A 16,257-nucleotide genomic window follows, 5' to 3' on the forward strand; every position below is an offset into this window, starting at 1 on the left:
GGCCACCATTTCTAGACGAGGCGTTCCCAGACAACGCTCCGACAACCTGAGGTTGTCCTGAGGATGACCTACACCGTACGAAAGTATGACCTGAGGAAGCCCTCAAATGAACCTCAAGTGGTCCTAAACCAGTCCGTTTGTCCGGCCTCAGATCGTCCTCAGGGCATCCAGAAAAGAGCACATTATGATGAGTCTAGTACTTTTTGAGGACGAAGCATACAAGACCTAGGCACTCATCAGACCTTACGAAAAGTTGCTCTAATTCTTCTTTTGGAGCGCTGAAATGACAACTGATCAATCAAAAGTGCCTGAACATGCACACTCTTTAAAGCACTGCCTGTGAGGTTTCAGTAACAATTTCTTCAAGTATAGCAATAAAAACAGCAATGCACAGAAAACATGTTTATTTTCAGGAATGAAACTTGGCAGTTTTCACTAGATGAGACTTCTTGCCCTGTGCCTTCAGAGGTCTTCATCCGATGGGCTTGACAACGCGACACTTTGAAGACATTCTGTAGTAATAGAAAGCAGCATATCTTGAAGCACAAGTGAATTTAGAGTATCAATAAGAATATTAAGACAATAACAGCATGCCAGATTTGAAAGCATAAAATGAAAATTATATTACCATAATGTGCAGGTACGAACTAGCCATTATATAATGGTGAAAATGATTTATATAGTTCATGCTTGCATACACATCAAAATTCGAGTAAGGCAAGAAAATTATTTAAACTATAACAGCAAAAGTATCATATGTTATGATAGCTTCAACAGCACAGATAATAAAACTCACCCTCATGGTGAGTGCGAGAAGTTCTTAAGCGCTGCTTCTGGAGCTTTTCCCCAGCATGCCGAAGCCACACTTTAATCACACACTCGATGTCATTTTTTTTTGTTTCCGGAAAATTTCGCCTCACGGCCTCTGAAAAAGTACAAAGTTCATAAAACAGGAATTACACAAACATAATACATTAATATAATGCTACATAGGTTGTTTGAAGAAGTACCTCTAGTCAGCATGATCGACATTTTGATAGGTGGGCACATCATCATTAAAGGTCCTTGCCATCCTTCCCCATGTTAATTTCAAGAGTACTGACATTGACACTATGTGTTGCATTACAAGAAGAACACCACGAAGAAGACATCATTGTAACTTTTTTGAAACCTAGCATGCAAAGAATGATGAGGCGCCTTTGACGAAAATACGTCCATGTATGAAAATGTTGACCAGCTTGTCTTAGGTACTTATTCCTGTTTAGAGATCCTCAGTGATCACTATGAGCTTCCATCTGTTAGTTTTCATCTGTACATAAGATTTCCACTACAGTTAAGAATGCCTAGTAGTGCAGTTAAGAATGCCTAGTAGTTAAGAATGCCTAGAGGAACTTCCTTCCAATTATGCATGGCTCACCGCACGGGAGATGAGCAAAATTGTCAATAACGACGATTGACCCATCACTTAGCCTACAGCACCCATTTCTCTTTTCAGCTCTAAGAATGACATTGCCAGGCAATGTTACTTTTTTAAACTCGGGGCCTCGGCATGGAGCAACAAGTGGCCCGTCAGCATGCTCTGCAGCAAATACGACATGGCTTTCAGTTTTCTTATGCCTCAGAGGACGGTGTGCCTGCTCAGCAAGCCTGTTGCAAAGTTGCTCCAAGGGAAGGTCTGGCTTTCTCAGCATTCTCTTTAACGAGGACATATGGTTTTCAAATGGGAAGGCACTCCATGAGTCCAAGGGGCCAAGGTGTGTAACATCATCTGCCAAATGACACAGGCCATGCACATTGTGTGAAACATGCTCTTTGCCATAAATGCTTATGAATGTCCGGATAAAAAACTTGAGCATGTTTCCGGCATACTCTATCTCACTTGCAGGTGCAGCTGGTGTGGAAAGAACAGAGATCCCCACATGTAAAGCTAAGAAGTTCTTGTACATGTGTGCAGGAATCAGTGATGACAAAACAACGGGTCCTCCATATAAAAGAAAAAAGCGAAACTCAGTCGCTTTCCACCGATCAAGTTCAGCAATGCTCCTCGGCTTTCGGCTAAAATCACATGGAACACACCGTGCAATTTGAGAATTTTTTTCCGACATCTCAAGACGCACTTTGCTTCCAAGTCTGGTCACTTTTGGGCCACGTACCCACAGTGTCAAGAGCTTGTTCATGACACCCAAGCACACAAGGTGCATGTAATCTAATGGTATATCTTTCACTAGGTCAAAAGGAAGTTCCTCAAGAATACTTTCGCCTGTGTGATGCTCCTCCTGGACTTTTAAGCGAAAGCTGTCATCTGTTCGCTTGCGAGCATTGACGTTTGGGAAGCACACCCTGCCCTCACAGTAGACACCTTTTACGTCACATTTGGTGCAGCTGTAATAGCCTGTGTGGCTTCTGACATATAATACAAATGCCTTTGCTGGTGCATCACATATGAGGGCATACAAGCTAACAGGAATTGCAGTTTCTCCAATGGTAATCCCTGTTGTGATAGCAGCATTTATGTCACAAACAAATGGTCGCAAAAAATCATTCGCGTTGTTGGGCTTGCTGCTTCCGAAAAAAACACCCACTATAAATGGTGCTTTGTCCTCCAAATTACTTATGCGTCCCAGTATGCACCAAAATTGGCCCCGTGAACTTTTTGAAACCGGCAGACCGTCAATGTTGAAGCTAAGCTTCAAAATTCTTGGTAGTTCTGCACAATCTTGCAGCACTCGCTGTAGGCCTGCACTGAGGCCGAAATGATGGTATTTCCCGCCGGCCAGCTGCAACACTTCCAGGCACTTCTTGGGCGTCTGTAACAATGCCCTTGCAGTTGAAGGGAGCGCGCTGAAGCATTCGTGGGACTGTAGTACTCTCAAGAGCGATGTAACTGAAGTGTGCGATGCGCGAGATTGTAAGGCCCACGCTTGCAGTCTCTCACGAAAGGCCAGCAAGCTGTCCACACTGCCGCGTTCACAAACTTGCTCTTCGTTACTCCCAGTCGGTGCCAATTCGAAAGAATCCCTCTGCCTCACCTGCGAGGTCGCCGAAGTCGAAGCCGCAGCGCTGCTGTCATGGAAGGCACGCCGTTCGAAGTCTGTGTGATCGTGAGGCACAGAAACACTGCAGCCGCTGGGGTAGCACGCGTCGCCAGAAATCAAAACGTGTCCTTGGGGCACATCCGTTTCTGGAACGATCGAGGAGTGTGCCGAAGGCCGTTCTCTGTCATGAACACAAAGGCGACGATGGCCGTCTTCGAGGTCGACCGCACAAGCCTCGGAGGGCAAGTCGCTCTCTCTTTCGGCGTTGCGGGAATCTCGGTCAACGTACCGCGTGTCATTTATGACATCGGCCTCACTGTCAATAAGCTGAAAACTAGCATTGACGCGCCGATTAATTTCACGCCGAAATTTGCGATCCGCGCTCTCAGCCATCTTGAACAGCACAGAGCACAGTAGAATGGTGGCTAGACCAAAGAACACCCACCACCAGAACACGTTGTTAGGCTAGTCAGTTGGTTTGTACATACATACATGAATAAGCAGTAAAGATATACAGCGCGAGGCTGAAAATCAACTGTCCTCTCTTTTTTTATTTATTTACCTTTGCGGCTTACAACTTCAATATGAAAATTTAACAGAAGACACTCACCTGGCATGCTTACGATTCTTTGAGGGCTTCTGCGAGAAGCTTCCTCTATGGCGAGAAGTGTTGTATTGGAATGTTGACTCGACCAATGACTCGACTTGACTTACTGCAGGCCCATAATGATGATGATGATAGTTGCGTCACTTTAAAATGGGTAAACAGTGTCGTAGACATCCAGATTTAAAAGCACCTTGACTGCGCATGGTGACCGCATTAAGGTACTGCTTTTTTTTTGTTAGCACCACCACAACTTCAGTCGCCCATTCGTTTTCCCACAGCGTTCTAGTTCCAATGCTGCTCTATTCACGATAACCTAGGCCAGCCCAGTCGTCAGCATGGTCAGTTGTCGTCTGCTCGATGGGACCGTGCGGCATTGCAACACTGGACACTCGAGAATAACGTGCTCGCTATTCACAGTTTTCACGCCTGCATTCATTTTGGAGCCGACACCGTTTATACTCGCACCAAACTTGGTCTGCCGCACGTGCGTTCATTGGGGAAACGGGTCAGACCACACTAGTCAGTGCGATATAATTCCGTATGCACGTCGGCGGTAGATCACGACCAACGAAAACGTGCAGGCAGAAAGTTTGGCCTACGATCACTTACAAAGTAAATAAATAAATAATAAATAAAAGAACACGTCTTTCTCGTGTTGGCTTGAAGTGCTTCCTCGTGTAACTATCTCATTTTAATGATCGAGAAGTACTTTACTATTATGACTCGAAAGTAGGCATACGAAATCCCGTGGACTTATTCGTTAACAGCCAGAAAATTAACCAAACACGAATTGCGAAAGCTGCATGCACCTACGAAACATGCATATCCTCAAAACGTCCTCGAGCAGACGATATCAGGACAATTCTTCGTCCTTAAAAAGGTCTCAAAGGGGCATTTTGGGGATAATCCTGCAAGTGTCGACTAGAGGACCAAATGAGGACGTCCTGAAACTGCCGAGGACGTTTGTACCATATGAGGACGACCTCAGGTCGTCGAGTGTTGTCTGGGTTGATATATGCTGGTTCGTGACGGTGGTCCACCGATCTTGATTTCACATCACCGTGGCGCGGAGGGCGTCGCGAGTTCTGCCGGGTAAACAAACGTGACGGGGCGCACAGATAAACCATTGTGAGCAGATGTGGCCTGTCTACACGTCGCATTTATGCAACATTTATTTGGGAATGCGTGGCGGTTATTCTGTATGATCGTGCGCATGGGAAGAGGGTGGGGGAAAGAAGGCCAACCATTACGTGGCCCGCGATTGTTCAGGTCGCACATTTGTGGCCACAAAAGGTTTTTAGCAGTAGAAGGAAGTTTTCGAATGGGCCACTGCGAACGCACGAGACCCAAACAGCATTTGTGCTTTGCGATTGGAATGTTGCGTCTAGAATTTAGCGGGAGCCCCAAAGCCTGCCCCAAAAAAACCTGAAGTTCTTAAACCTGCTCATTTGTTAGCTCTTCAACGATCGACTAACTAGCCTACCTCACCATGAAGTTCCGGTAATGGCGATGAAACGCACATATACACTGCGCCTAGCTGTGGAGAGAACGTCAGCGCAGGCTAACCACTTTCTGGAACCGCTAGTACAATGAATACCGACTAGATTTTAAATACGCTCTGTTCAGAAAGGATAATTGAAGGGGAATTAAATTAGATGGTGATGACATTGTATTGATACGCAATGACAAAGTGCCAATAACATTTTGGAAAATGGGAAGGATTAGCTATACGAGAGTACGGATGGACACGTTAAGGCATGCAGAATCCGATTAGCAAACAACGCCGAGATTACGAGGCCGATACAACTCCTGTCTCCCCTGGAGTTATGCAAGTGAGATTGTCGGTGGTGGAGGGTGTAGGAAATTGCGGGAAGGGACGGAGAAAAAAGGGTAGTGGGGCAGATGCTGTTTGGGACGCTTGGATTGTTCATATGTGCACCATGTTTGGACGGCGTTGCACGTAGCGCCAATAAAGGCTACAGAGAGATTTTCCACATTTTGTGTCGAACACGACGTAACGGCACCCGGTGAAACAGCGGCACATGGCCAACACTAGATGTGACTTGGAGTAGGTTTAGTGTCCAAAACGCTGCGGACCCTATTCGAAAGCTCTGAGCTCCTCCTTGACACAAAGCAAGCACAAGCCGAGGACTTCTTTTGGGGGGAAAATAGGGGCTCCAGAAATTTGGGGTTACCACTTAGCTTGCCCCCCCCCCCCCCCCCACCACCACCTAATCAAGAAGCCATTGCACATGCCTAAAGTAAAACGCCACCCACCGGACGACATCATCATCAGCCTGACTATTTGCTGCAGGACAAAGGCCTCTCCCATGTTCCGCCAGTTAACTCGGTCTTGTGCTTGCTGCTGCCAATTTATACCCACAAACTTCTTAATCTCATCTGCCCACCTACCCTTCAGTCTCCCCCTAACCCTCTTGCCCTCTCTGGTAATCCAGTTAGTTACCCTTAATGACCAGCGATTGTCCTGTCTATGCGCTACATGCCCGACCCATGTCCATTTCCTCTTCTTGATTTCAACTATTAGATCCTTAACCTTTGTTTGTTCCCTAATCCACTCTGCTCTCTTCTTGTCTCTTTAGGTTACACCTACCAATTTTCTGTCCATTGCTCGCTGTGTTGTGCTCAATTTAAGCTGAACCCTCTTTGTAAGTATCCAGGTTTCTGCTCCGTAGCTAAGTACCGGCAGGATGCAGCTGTTATATACCTTTCTCTTGAGGGATAGTGGCAATCTACCTGTCAATATGCGAGTGCTTGCCAAATGTGCTCCACCCCATTCCTTTTCTTCTAGTTACTTCAATCTCGTGGTTCGGCTCCGCGGTTATTACCTGCCCTAAGTAAACATAGTCTTTTACAACTTCAAGTGGACTATTACCTATATCGAAGCGCTACTCTTTTCCGAGGTTGTTTTACATTAATTACTTTTATTTTCTGCAGGTTAATTTTAAGACCCACCGGACGACACTACGGATCAACTGTGCCTTGCAGGAGCTGCATGAAATAAATTCAATATTATTGTCAAAATGCAGCCGATAATTCATCAATCTGCTAATGCATGTGGCCCAGGGAGACGGGTGTCATCCCTGCCATTGTAACTAAAGCTCTAGAAAAGAGTAATCTGCAATAACCATTTTGCATTTGTTGCGGCAACCAGCCACTCAATGAAAACTGTTAGCACCTTTGGTGCATAACGAACCTTTATATTTGATCTAACTCAAACACAATCAGATCAGGATAGACAAACTTTGCTTCTCTAGCTTTATGCTATGAGGCTGGCATGAGCAGACCAAAACTTAACGCCTGCCAGTGGTATTGTCTTAAGCTCAATATAGAGGTAGAGGTAACACCAAGCTCGACGTTATTGTGACAGTTTGAGGGTGGGCACTAGTGCGAAGCATACTTTATGGAAAGTCCCATATAATGATACGAGACCCGTATAATGTGCGATTTTCAACACGGGGATGCACAGCCATTAGAATAAAGTGATCTGTAAAATGACCCACTTAGAAGTTATCAAGAAGTACTTAAATATGAATGCTTACTTGCTTGTCTTTCTAATGCATAAATGTGCGTTAGAAGGGCCTCATGCTTGAAACTTATGCAACTTATATTCATGATACAGCGAATTCGACTGTACATTACGAAAGCCTTCTCTTGCAGGTGGTCTAAGTCATGAAACAACGCTTTGTCAAGGCATTTTTATTGCTCCACTATGCCTACTTGCTGACATAGATGTAACAATGATGTAACAATAACATTTGAGCACGGATAATGACTTGCATTAATCAAGCATACAAATCAGTCTGTCACCCATGCACTTTGTGATGTCTGTGCACGTTAAAAACACCAGATGGTCAAAATTTCTGCACTCCTCCACTACAGCATCTCTCATAATTATATCGTGGTTTTGGAACGTTAAGCCCCAGATATTATTATTACTAAGTCAATCTGCCGCTCTTACATAATATTAATAATTGCAGGGGTTTTGCATCCTAAAGTCATGGTATGATTACGAGAGATGCAGGGATGTCATTGTGGGAGTGATTCCCAGCCGCATTGGCCACATTTGGATGTGGCAAGAGATGCACGAACACCCGTGTTCTTAGATTTATGTGCTCACTATGGAACCACTGGCAGTCAGAATTACTTCCCCGTCGTCCATACTGTGCGTGCTGGCATAAATAATCACGAGAGGGGCATCAGGGAGGGTGTTCACCCCCCCCCCCCCCCCCCGTGTTCAGATTTGGGATGACACCCCTTGCAGGTGTCCAGCCTTGAGGTTTATCTTTCAATCTGAATTACTTGACACGTAAGTACAGTGAATTGACTTTTCTTGTTAATGCCTTTTCGTTAATTTCGCAGTGCGTAGGCCCGTGCTCCATGCCCTTCAGCTGTGCGAGACTTGAAATGCCACGGCACCAGTTTCAGAGATGACTCAACTGAACAAGTTAATGCAATTACACGAGCTAAAAACCCATACTCGTTACTTTCAAATTTTGTTGCAAGGCAGATGAGTTTTAAGTTTATGTAAATAAAAATTAGAATGGCAGCCGTGACTAGCTTCGTGTCCTTCTTGTAAATTTTTTGGATTTGCGCCACTGACTGTGCCTCTATCGTATTGTAGTTTTGGTATGGAGGACGCAAGATCTTACTATGTAAAGCAATTTTTTCTTTCCATGCATCTACATCATGACGTTTTATTGTATTCATGTTTTTAAGAGACCAAGACTGCAGGATGTCAATCTATTCCGTCTGGAGTAGCAGTGTAGGCACAGGCATGTCCATAAAGCTCCTCGCTCTGTCTCAAACTCACACTCAGTAATGGTCAACAATTCCGTCTTCACTGTCATCACCTTTGCCCCAGCCAGAGTTTGCGCTGTGTGGTCCTGCAGATCTGTAGAACTTTACAGCGATGCTTTCTCCCGCTAGACTGCGAGGCTTGCATTTGCCTAAGTCATCCTCAGTGATCCTGGAGACAACGCGTCTCGAAAGCCTAATTGTCAGCGTAATCCCAGACTCAGGCTAGCTAGGTCAATCTCAAAGGATTTTAGATGCGAAGCAGCTCTTTGACTAGCCTGTGTAACGCTGTCCGTCCGTGTCTCTGTGCCAACGCACTAAACCGCGCTCCCCTCACCACAGTTACTGGAACAATGCCAAGTAGGTCAAGTCGCAGCTGTGCGATGTTGTCACTCTCCCTTACCCACACCAGCTGCTGGTTCCTCCGCCAGCTCTCAACACACTTCTCGCTGGCTTCACCCTCTACAGCACCCTCAACGCTCAACCTTACATCTGTCGAGTGGAAACACTAGACAGATTTAGCTGCGCGTCTGTAGCAGTTGTTTGGACGCGGCCTGCCATTCTAAATGGCTAGCAGGCTGCGCCCGTACAGCTCTTGGGAACGTGTGACTAAATTTGTCTACTCCTTCAGTTCTGCGATGAAACTTACATGAAACACAACCCACCAAACAAACGCTTACTTGAGGAAACGCTACACTGAGTTTCGCTTCAAACCATTCTTCCAGCACCTTCGTCAACGCCCTTTTCAATGGGGTCAACGCAGTGTGCACCACTGCTGCTTTGCATCTGATCGCGGTTCCCTTTGGAGAGATGTTTCGTAATTTTTTATGTCAACTGGTCCCGACAGACGTGCAAGGTATCTTGACTGCAGGGGTGGAGGCACTGCGACAAACCACGTGCCTGCTGCAAAACGGCACTTCCGAGGACAATTACGGTACTAAACTAGGCACCATCCAAGTTGTCAGTGAAATTGCGTTTTCACTGTGGCCAACCCCATGAAATGCATTTCAAGTGCCCCAATTTTGTGTTTGTGTAGTTGAATGCAGGTTTTTCATAATGTGCTTCACAAATCTGCTTGAGTTACTGTGTATCAGCTCTAAAGAGCACAGTTAATGCACAAAAGATGCTCCTTTATGGTGGTGTAGCTGCTAAGGTGCTCAGCTGCTGACATGAAAGTCATTTGGTTCAATTCCGGCTGTGGCGGCTGCAGTTCAGTGAAGGCAAAATGCTGGGCGCACGTGCAAAGCATGTTAAATTTTAACTCCAGGAAGTCCGAATTTCCAGAACCCATCACTAAAGCATCTTTTAACATCATATTGTGGTTTAGAAAAGAAAACCCTAGATACGTTTGCTCCAACAATTTCGTATTACTACTTCAAAGCACTCCATGTTGTTACCATGCCTGTAATGCACCCTTCAGCAACTGCCATTTGACTGGTGAATTCAACGAAACATTTTACCCTGCGCACGCTGTGAATGCAAATAGTTTTTTTGCCTGCCCATCGTTCCATTCTCGATTCATTCATTCTTAATGCCCCCATACACAGTGAAATGCATGTACTAGATCGCAAATGAGCTCTGAAGAAAACCACAAGGTAGTGGAAGGGTCACGAAAGGCATAGAAGACAACCACCAGTTTGTAGCACGAAGCCACAAGGAAATTCATTCGGATTTCTCAAAAAGAAACGCTTTCTAGTTGCCGATAAATTCATCCTGGCCCTGATTTAGAACTCATGACCAACGCTTTTCCAGGACAGTTGCTCTGCCAACTGAGCTAACCAAGAAGCTAGCAATCGATACGGCGAGGCTGAATCCATCGACAACCCAAAGTACATGGCCACAAGTATTGAGTCTTAATTGCACTGCTACTCTTTCTGGTTAAAGCAAGTGCCCACTTTAGCCCCACTTTCCTTTGAACACGCTATTGCACAGCTGTGGCTGCACAAGTTAATTGTAGAGGTGAAAAGACGTGACAAAAAGTGTAATGATCAATAAAATCTTTTTATTCTCCGAGATGACAAATAAAACAGCGCGCTACCTATACATTATGTCTTCACCAATAGAAAGATATACGTCGCTAGCTTCACTTTTATTTACACAGCAAAGAATGCCAAGTCAATTCATTAAAAAAAACATTCACAATAACTTATGGCACAAACACCCACAAAGGCACTTTTCTCTTGGAATCATTTATAAACTTTCCTTTAAAAAAAGTGCAGCTCTGTGCATTAGATAAAGACTCTTTAAAAAAATTTTTTAAAAATATCTTCAAGGAACAAACCATTCACTCCTTCACGAACAAGAAGGTGTGACAACACATGAGATCTGGGGTAGGACTCCATGAGAAATGTCTAAAATGTCGAAGAAGAAAAAAGTCCACTTTTCGGGTTTCCGCCACAACTGCGTCGTCAACTGTCCGTTCCCATCCAGACTGGCGTGGCTTGTCTTGACTGTCGTCTCGATCACAGTCTCGTTACACGCACAAAATCTCTCTTTAAGTTAGGCAAAACCGGGGAGTCGTTGTCGCCCCGGCAAAAGGCAAAAAAAAAAAAAAAAAACAGAGAACAGGTACCACTCGGAATGATTCGGTGACATGAGGAGCACGCTTGGTCGCTGGAACTCGATCGCGGCGACTGTCGCTCGGTGAACAATGGAGGGACGTGAGAAAAGAAATGAGCGCGACGGCGGGCGAGCGAGAGGTGGTATTTTCTTTTTACAGTTGCTCGTTTCCGGCGCCGTCTCAAACTCAGAAGTTGGTCACGCTGTGGCTCCGGTTGGCTTTCTTGCCAACAAACCGACTGGCGCGGCTCGTCTGTGTCGACAACGAATGGACAATGGGCAGGGACTGCAAACACATGGACGCCTCTTCCAGTTTCCTGCGGGGGAGGGAAAACGCGAGCTGGAATTAGCCGACGTGCTTCGAGGGACGAGAAAATAAAATGCGGGTGGCGGCACCACCCTGACGTCTTTAACCTGTAAAAATCCTTCACATTATGTGCCGAGGTGCTCACTCAAAAAGGAAAGTTTAAAAAAAAAAGATAACTAAAATTTGTGACATCACACTGTCGATCACATACAGAACATTCAGCGCAAAACTTCAAAATTAAACACCGATCTCAATTCCTATTCTAATAGTTATCATATTATGGTTATATTAATTACTTTAATATTTCAAGAGATTAATTTGCCTTCCTAAACTAATTTAATCTTTCACTTAGTTTGCTTTAACTAGGCTTTAGGAGACCAAGTCACCCACACCCCATAACATTTCTGTCATGAATGAATGTATTGGAAGCATGATTAAAGACAGTTTAATGTAATACAAAACAATGTAATAAACTAAATGTCCAATTCTTGAAAGTCTAAATGCTAAGGATATCAAATATTACAAGTCCGAAAACTCGCTGCCTTGCAGTGCAGAGCATTAGGCGTTCCGGGGCATGCATCGGCTTGCCACCTTTTGCACAACAGAAGTGCTTGTGTTTCTTTAACTTACCCCCCTTTTCGCGCTGTTTCTTCTTAGTATCAAGCAAAACCGCACAATGTTTTAGTAAAATTGAACTGTACATTCGCGGAGATAAAGTTGAACTCCCTTATAAGAGAAATGAACTGGGGTGCAACTGTTTTCGTTTTATACGAGGTCTCTTTCATTATCAAGGTACCATGTTGCATTTTCTTATCAACACTTACTTCTATGTACGCACACTAGTGTCTCTCACATCAGTGTCTCCTATAGAGCGGATTGAATTAGTAAGTTTTTTTTTTTTTTCTCGCATTTCGTTTAAAGAGCGCATGAATGCATTCTGCTCTAAATTACTACACCGACGTCCAACTGCACCGCCTTGCACCTACCGTTTGTTCTAACAAATCGCTAACGAACCAATGACAGTGTGGAAGCTAGACCAACTCACTTGGAGAGGAGCTCGTTCTTGAACCGCTCGGCATTCAATTCCTTCCGCAGCTGCGCCCTCGACTTGGTGGCATGGGGCACCAACACAGGATGGTGGAGGAGAGAACTCGCGGAGGGTCGCTGGGTCGGCACTTTCTGGATCATCTCCTGCAGAGAACACAAAAGGTGTGACAATTTTAGCGACCAAACCATTTGGCAGATAGTAAACTACCTGTACATAACTATAGACGGCTACATCAATACAAATAATTGTAAGCTCCGCCCACTGAATTGCAGTCTGTTCTTTAGATGACGTCGGACAGTTTTCTCGGATTTCAGGCATATTACCTGGCCGGCCGTACAGGCTCATAATCATATCGCTAGTTTTCGGTTGAAAATTTTTACTACTTGGCAAAATTCAACGAAAATGATGGCTTCGCTGCTATGCGAATGGTAACATTTTAACAAGGAACGACAAACTTTTTATTTGTAATTTGAAAGGCATTAACAGCGAAAATGTGCTTATGGTTAGAACGGAAATTTCCAATGATTGTACTGTTGCTCAGATGAATGACAAGCGTGCTGCAATACTGGTAACAGAGCGCGTATTTATTCCTAGGCTGCAACACTAACTACAGATAAAGATTGCTACACGCTTAACTGTGTAATGCATTGCTTGTCATAATAACCACTTCCAGTTTTGTGCACTGGCATAGCCTAGTAGCATTGGCAGGGAACGAATGCCTCTTTTATGCCTACGCGTGGCTGAATATTTCATACACAGTTTATTCTAAGGTACAAAAAAATTACAACAGGTAGTCCTGAAATTTGAAGGGGCCCTGCAACACTTTTTGAGCATAGTGAGAAAACGCTGCTGATTCGTTTAGAGGCTCCCGAGAACACGCGAGCCAAATTAGAGCGCAGCACGCGCCCTGGAATTCAGAATAAGTCATAAAAGTCAGCAAAACATTGCTTTCTCTTCTCTCGACAAACGACGAAGGAAGCTCAAAAATCACTCGTAGAAGGCCATCTATCAGCCATTGGCCGATTCGAACTTGGCGCACTCAGGCGTTACTGGGATCGCCGCGAGGCCACGACCTGTCCATGCGCGTGCATGCGTGATCACAGTGCAAGTCACGTATTCGAAGAAAAACAAAAAAGAAAAAGTGCTTAATGTCATGAGGCACGCGCCACATCTTCTTTGCTCGGGCCATCTCTCCAAATCCAAATGTGCGCGGCTATGTTGCAGTACCACTGAACCTTTAGACTCGGGTTTGAATCTGACCACGGGAAATATTTGTGAACTGGAAGGCTTCACTTCTGAGGAATCTATCGATTTACTTTGCCCCTACACTCAAACCTCATAACAAAGTTGCATCTTGAACAGATATAAGTTAGGTAAATTCGAAAGTTCATTACAAAGCTATGTTCCTAACATATATATTACACAAGATTATTTATCATGTACTTTGTTGTGATGGATATTTTGTTACATCCCAGTTTCGTTATATCGCAGTTTGTCACGTACTAGAGGTGAATTTATAATATCGTTCCTCAAGAGACCTTGGCGCATTTCTGCCGAGTCAAATCCCCAAATTCAATTGCCGCAACTTTTAGGCAAGGAAAAATTCTCCATGTTGCACTGGTGAGAAAAGTCTTAATTTTGCTGATAAAAGGAACGTTGCTAATTCACGACCAGTTATATATATTAAAAATCTGGTTTCACTCGTCCTATGAATTCGAGTGGCACTGTACTCACAGCAAGCAGTTGGTTGAACTCCGGTGAACATTGTTCGAGCTTCGGGAGGTTCCCCTTTCGGATAGCAACCCAGTCCTGACCGTTCTTGGGGAGAGGACCACCGCCACCCTGTAAAAAAAGAAACAGCCGCACCATTTTAATTCACGTGTGTCAGAACTTATGTACAGCACTAAAGTACAGAAACCTCTCAAGTGTAACTCTGCATGCAGAAAAAATTGCTTTCGCTCGAGTTTGTTCACTTGCCAGCATAGGTCGGCAAGGTTTTCTGAGCTCACTCAGACTCACCCGACTCATGAAATATACTTTCGACCTGCGACTCAAACTCTCTAGAATATTACTCGCACAGACTCGCTCAAACTTATGGCCCGATCCGAGTCTGAGCGAGTTCGCCGACCTGTGCTCGCCAGTGATATCATCTGTGACGAGGTAACAGCAGCCCGTTTTTTCTTGCGTCTAACCTATACGAAAACTACAAAAAATTTGGAGCCAAGACTTAAAAAAAAAAGATAAGAATTTCTGTGTGAAGGTGCCTTCACAACATTGCTTCGCAGTCATGCAAAAAGTTAGCTTTGCCGTAATGCGTGGGCATTTTAATTTTTCTGTGTTTAATTGATATGGACATTGACTATACGCAAGAGACTATGGTAGTCTGTTGTTTACAATGATTGGCAAATATATGTTGTCACAGCAGTCTCAAACTTTACACTGCAATCTGACGAAGCGCTAGAAACAACTGCCCATAATTGTGCAGAAATTTTGCAGCTTGCACAAATGATGCCTTCTCGGGGATAAGAGTACCCTTATTCCCGAGAAGAGATTGCACAGCAATCTTGCAATATTGAGCAATTTTATGAACACCAAATTTTAAAATTTTCACGTAATGAGTATTGACCATAATAGAGCTATTTGCACACTAGATACTTTCTTACATTAGGTTTTTGCTCGTTACAAGCCAAAGCCATAACACAATTAAGAGGCACGCCTTAGTAAAGGCACCTACAGCTGTTCATCACACATCTGAACACAACTGGTTGCGACAAAACTCCAGTGAGATAGTTTGCAGCGCAGTAGGATCTCATTAAAAGAAGCCTAATCATGACCATGAATAAGTGTTATATCCTACATTCATTGCAACAGTATAGAGTTGAAATTCTGCTCTACCAGAACAGAGGTCTGCCCGACTTTAAAATCCTGATACAATCCTTCTGTGCACGACACCCACTATTAACGAGGCAAGCTTGACCAGTCAACTTGTCACACTTGGAACTTTAGTTCATACAGTGGTGTGACCAGACAAATAAGCTTGCTTCTGCTAGGTGACCAAAATTTCAGCAAAGGTTTAGCAGAACTAGAAAGATAGTGTTTGCAAGTTGTTTGCAGCTATTTATTTAGCTTTTTATGCTACCTTTCTCGAGTCCCGATACTCGCATGACCCAAATACTTGCTCACTGCAGCCGATATTTACATCAGCTCTCGTGTTATCAGTTTAGTTATATAAGAACAAATGCCACTGATACAAAACTTGACCAATCAAAGTAATTTTTATTTAGTTTTCTAGAACTGATAATTCGCTATACCAACATTCATTATGAGAAAGTTCAACTGTGAACTTCCTGTTTTTTTTTTATTCCGTCATCTTATTTGGACAAGGATCAAGGGGAGAGGCCACTCACCGCTTCAAAGACTGTAAGGCCAAGTGCAAAGATGTCCGCCTTGGGGAGGTTCGAGTAGTCTTCGCGTAAAACTTCTTTCGAGAGGTACCGACAGTCGCCCTCTTCTACTTGAGGGTTTTTGGTTGAGGTCACATGACCCAGGTCACCTGCGAGAACGCAGTGATCGTTTTGAAAGTTGGGGTTACAGATAACGCACCAGCATCCAGTATAGGCTCTGTCACAACTGCAACCGGCAAAATAATCGCTCAACCTTTTGCGATTGGCAACCAAAGAGAAAGTCAAGACTTTGAAGACGTGTTTAAAGTGCACGAAGAAGACATGTTAGACGCATAAAACGCACACGAAGTGCACAAGTGTGCATGTTACGAGTGTCCAATGCGTTGTCTCCTTCGCGCAGTCGGAACATGTCTTCAAAATCGATTGACGAACTAGCCCAACATCATGCATTACTTCAGAGTCGAGACGACTGATGTTCACGC

General features: G+C 44.3%; 1 protein-coding gene and 1 long non-coding RNA gene across 2 annotated transcripts in view; both read right to left on the minus strand.

Moving 5' to 3' along the window:
- Window positions 1–387: 387 nt before the first annotated feature.
- On the minus strand, window positions 388–1,349 carry LOC142769225 (uncharacterized). Its single transcript, XR_012885712.1, has 2 exons — window positions 797–1,349; window positions 388–512 (listed from the first exon to the last, which is right to left on the minus strand). It is a non-coding gene; the product is annotated as an uncharacterized LOC142769225 (long non-coding RNA).
- A 9,090-nt stretch (window positions 1,350–10,439) lies between these two features.
- The window catches only part of Wee1 (Wee1 kinase), a 33,871-nt gene continuing 28,053 nt past the window's right edge, over window positions 10,440–16,257 (minus strand). The window contains exons 7-10 of the mRNA XM_037415948.2: window positions 15,779–15,924; window positions 14,106–14,213; window positions 12,369–12,514; window positions 10,440–11,333 (exon numbers count right to left, since the gene is read on the minus strand). Of these exons, the coding sequence (XP_037271845.2) occupies window positions 11,204–11,333; window positions 12,369–12,514; window positions 14,106–14,213; window positions 15,779–15,924 (530 nt within the window). The 3' untranslated portion in view covers window positions 10,440–11,203. The remainder of the gene's footprint in view (window positions 11,334–12,368; window positions 12,515–14,105; window positions 14,214–15,778; window positions 15,925–16,257) is intronic.

The sequence above is a fragment of the Rhipicephalus microplus genome, chromosome 8 (genome assembly GCF_043290135.1).
Source record: "Rhipicephalus microplus isolate Deutch F79 chromosome 8, USDA_Rmic, whole genome shotgun sequence".
In the NCBI taxonomy this organism is placed as follows: Eukaryota; Metazoa; Arthropoda; class Arachnida; order Ixodida; family Ixodidae; genus Rhipicephalus; species Rhipicephalus microplus.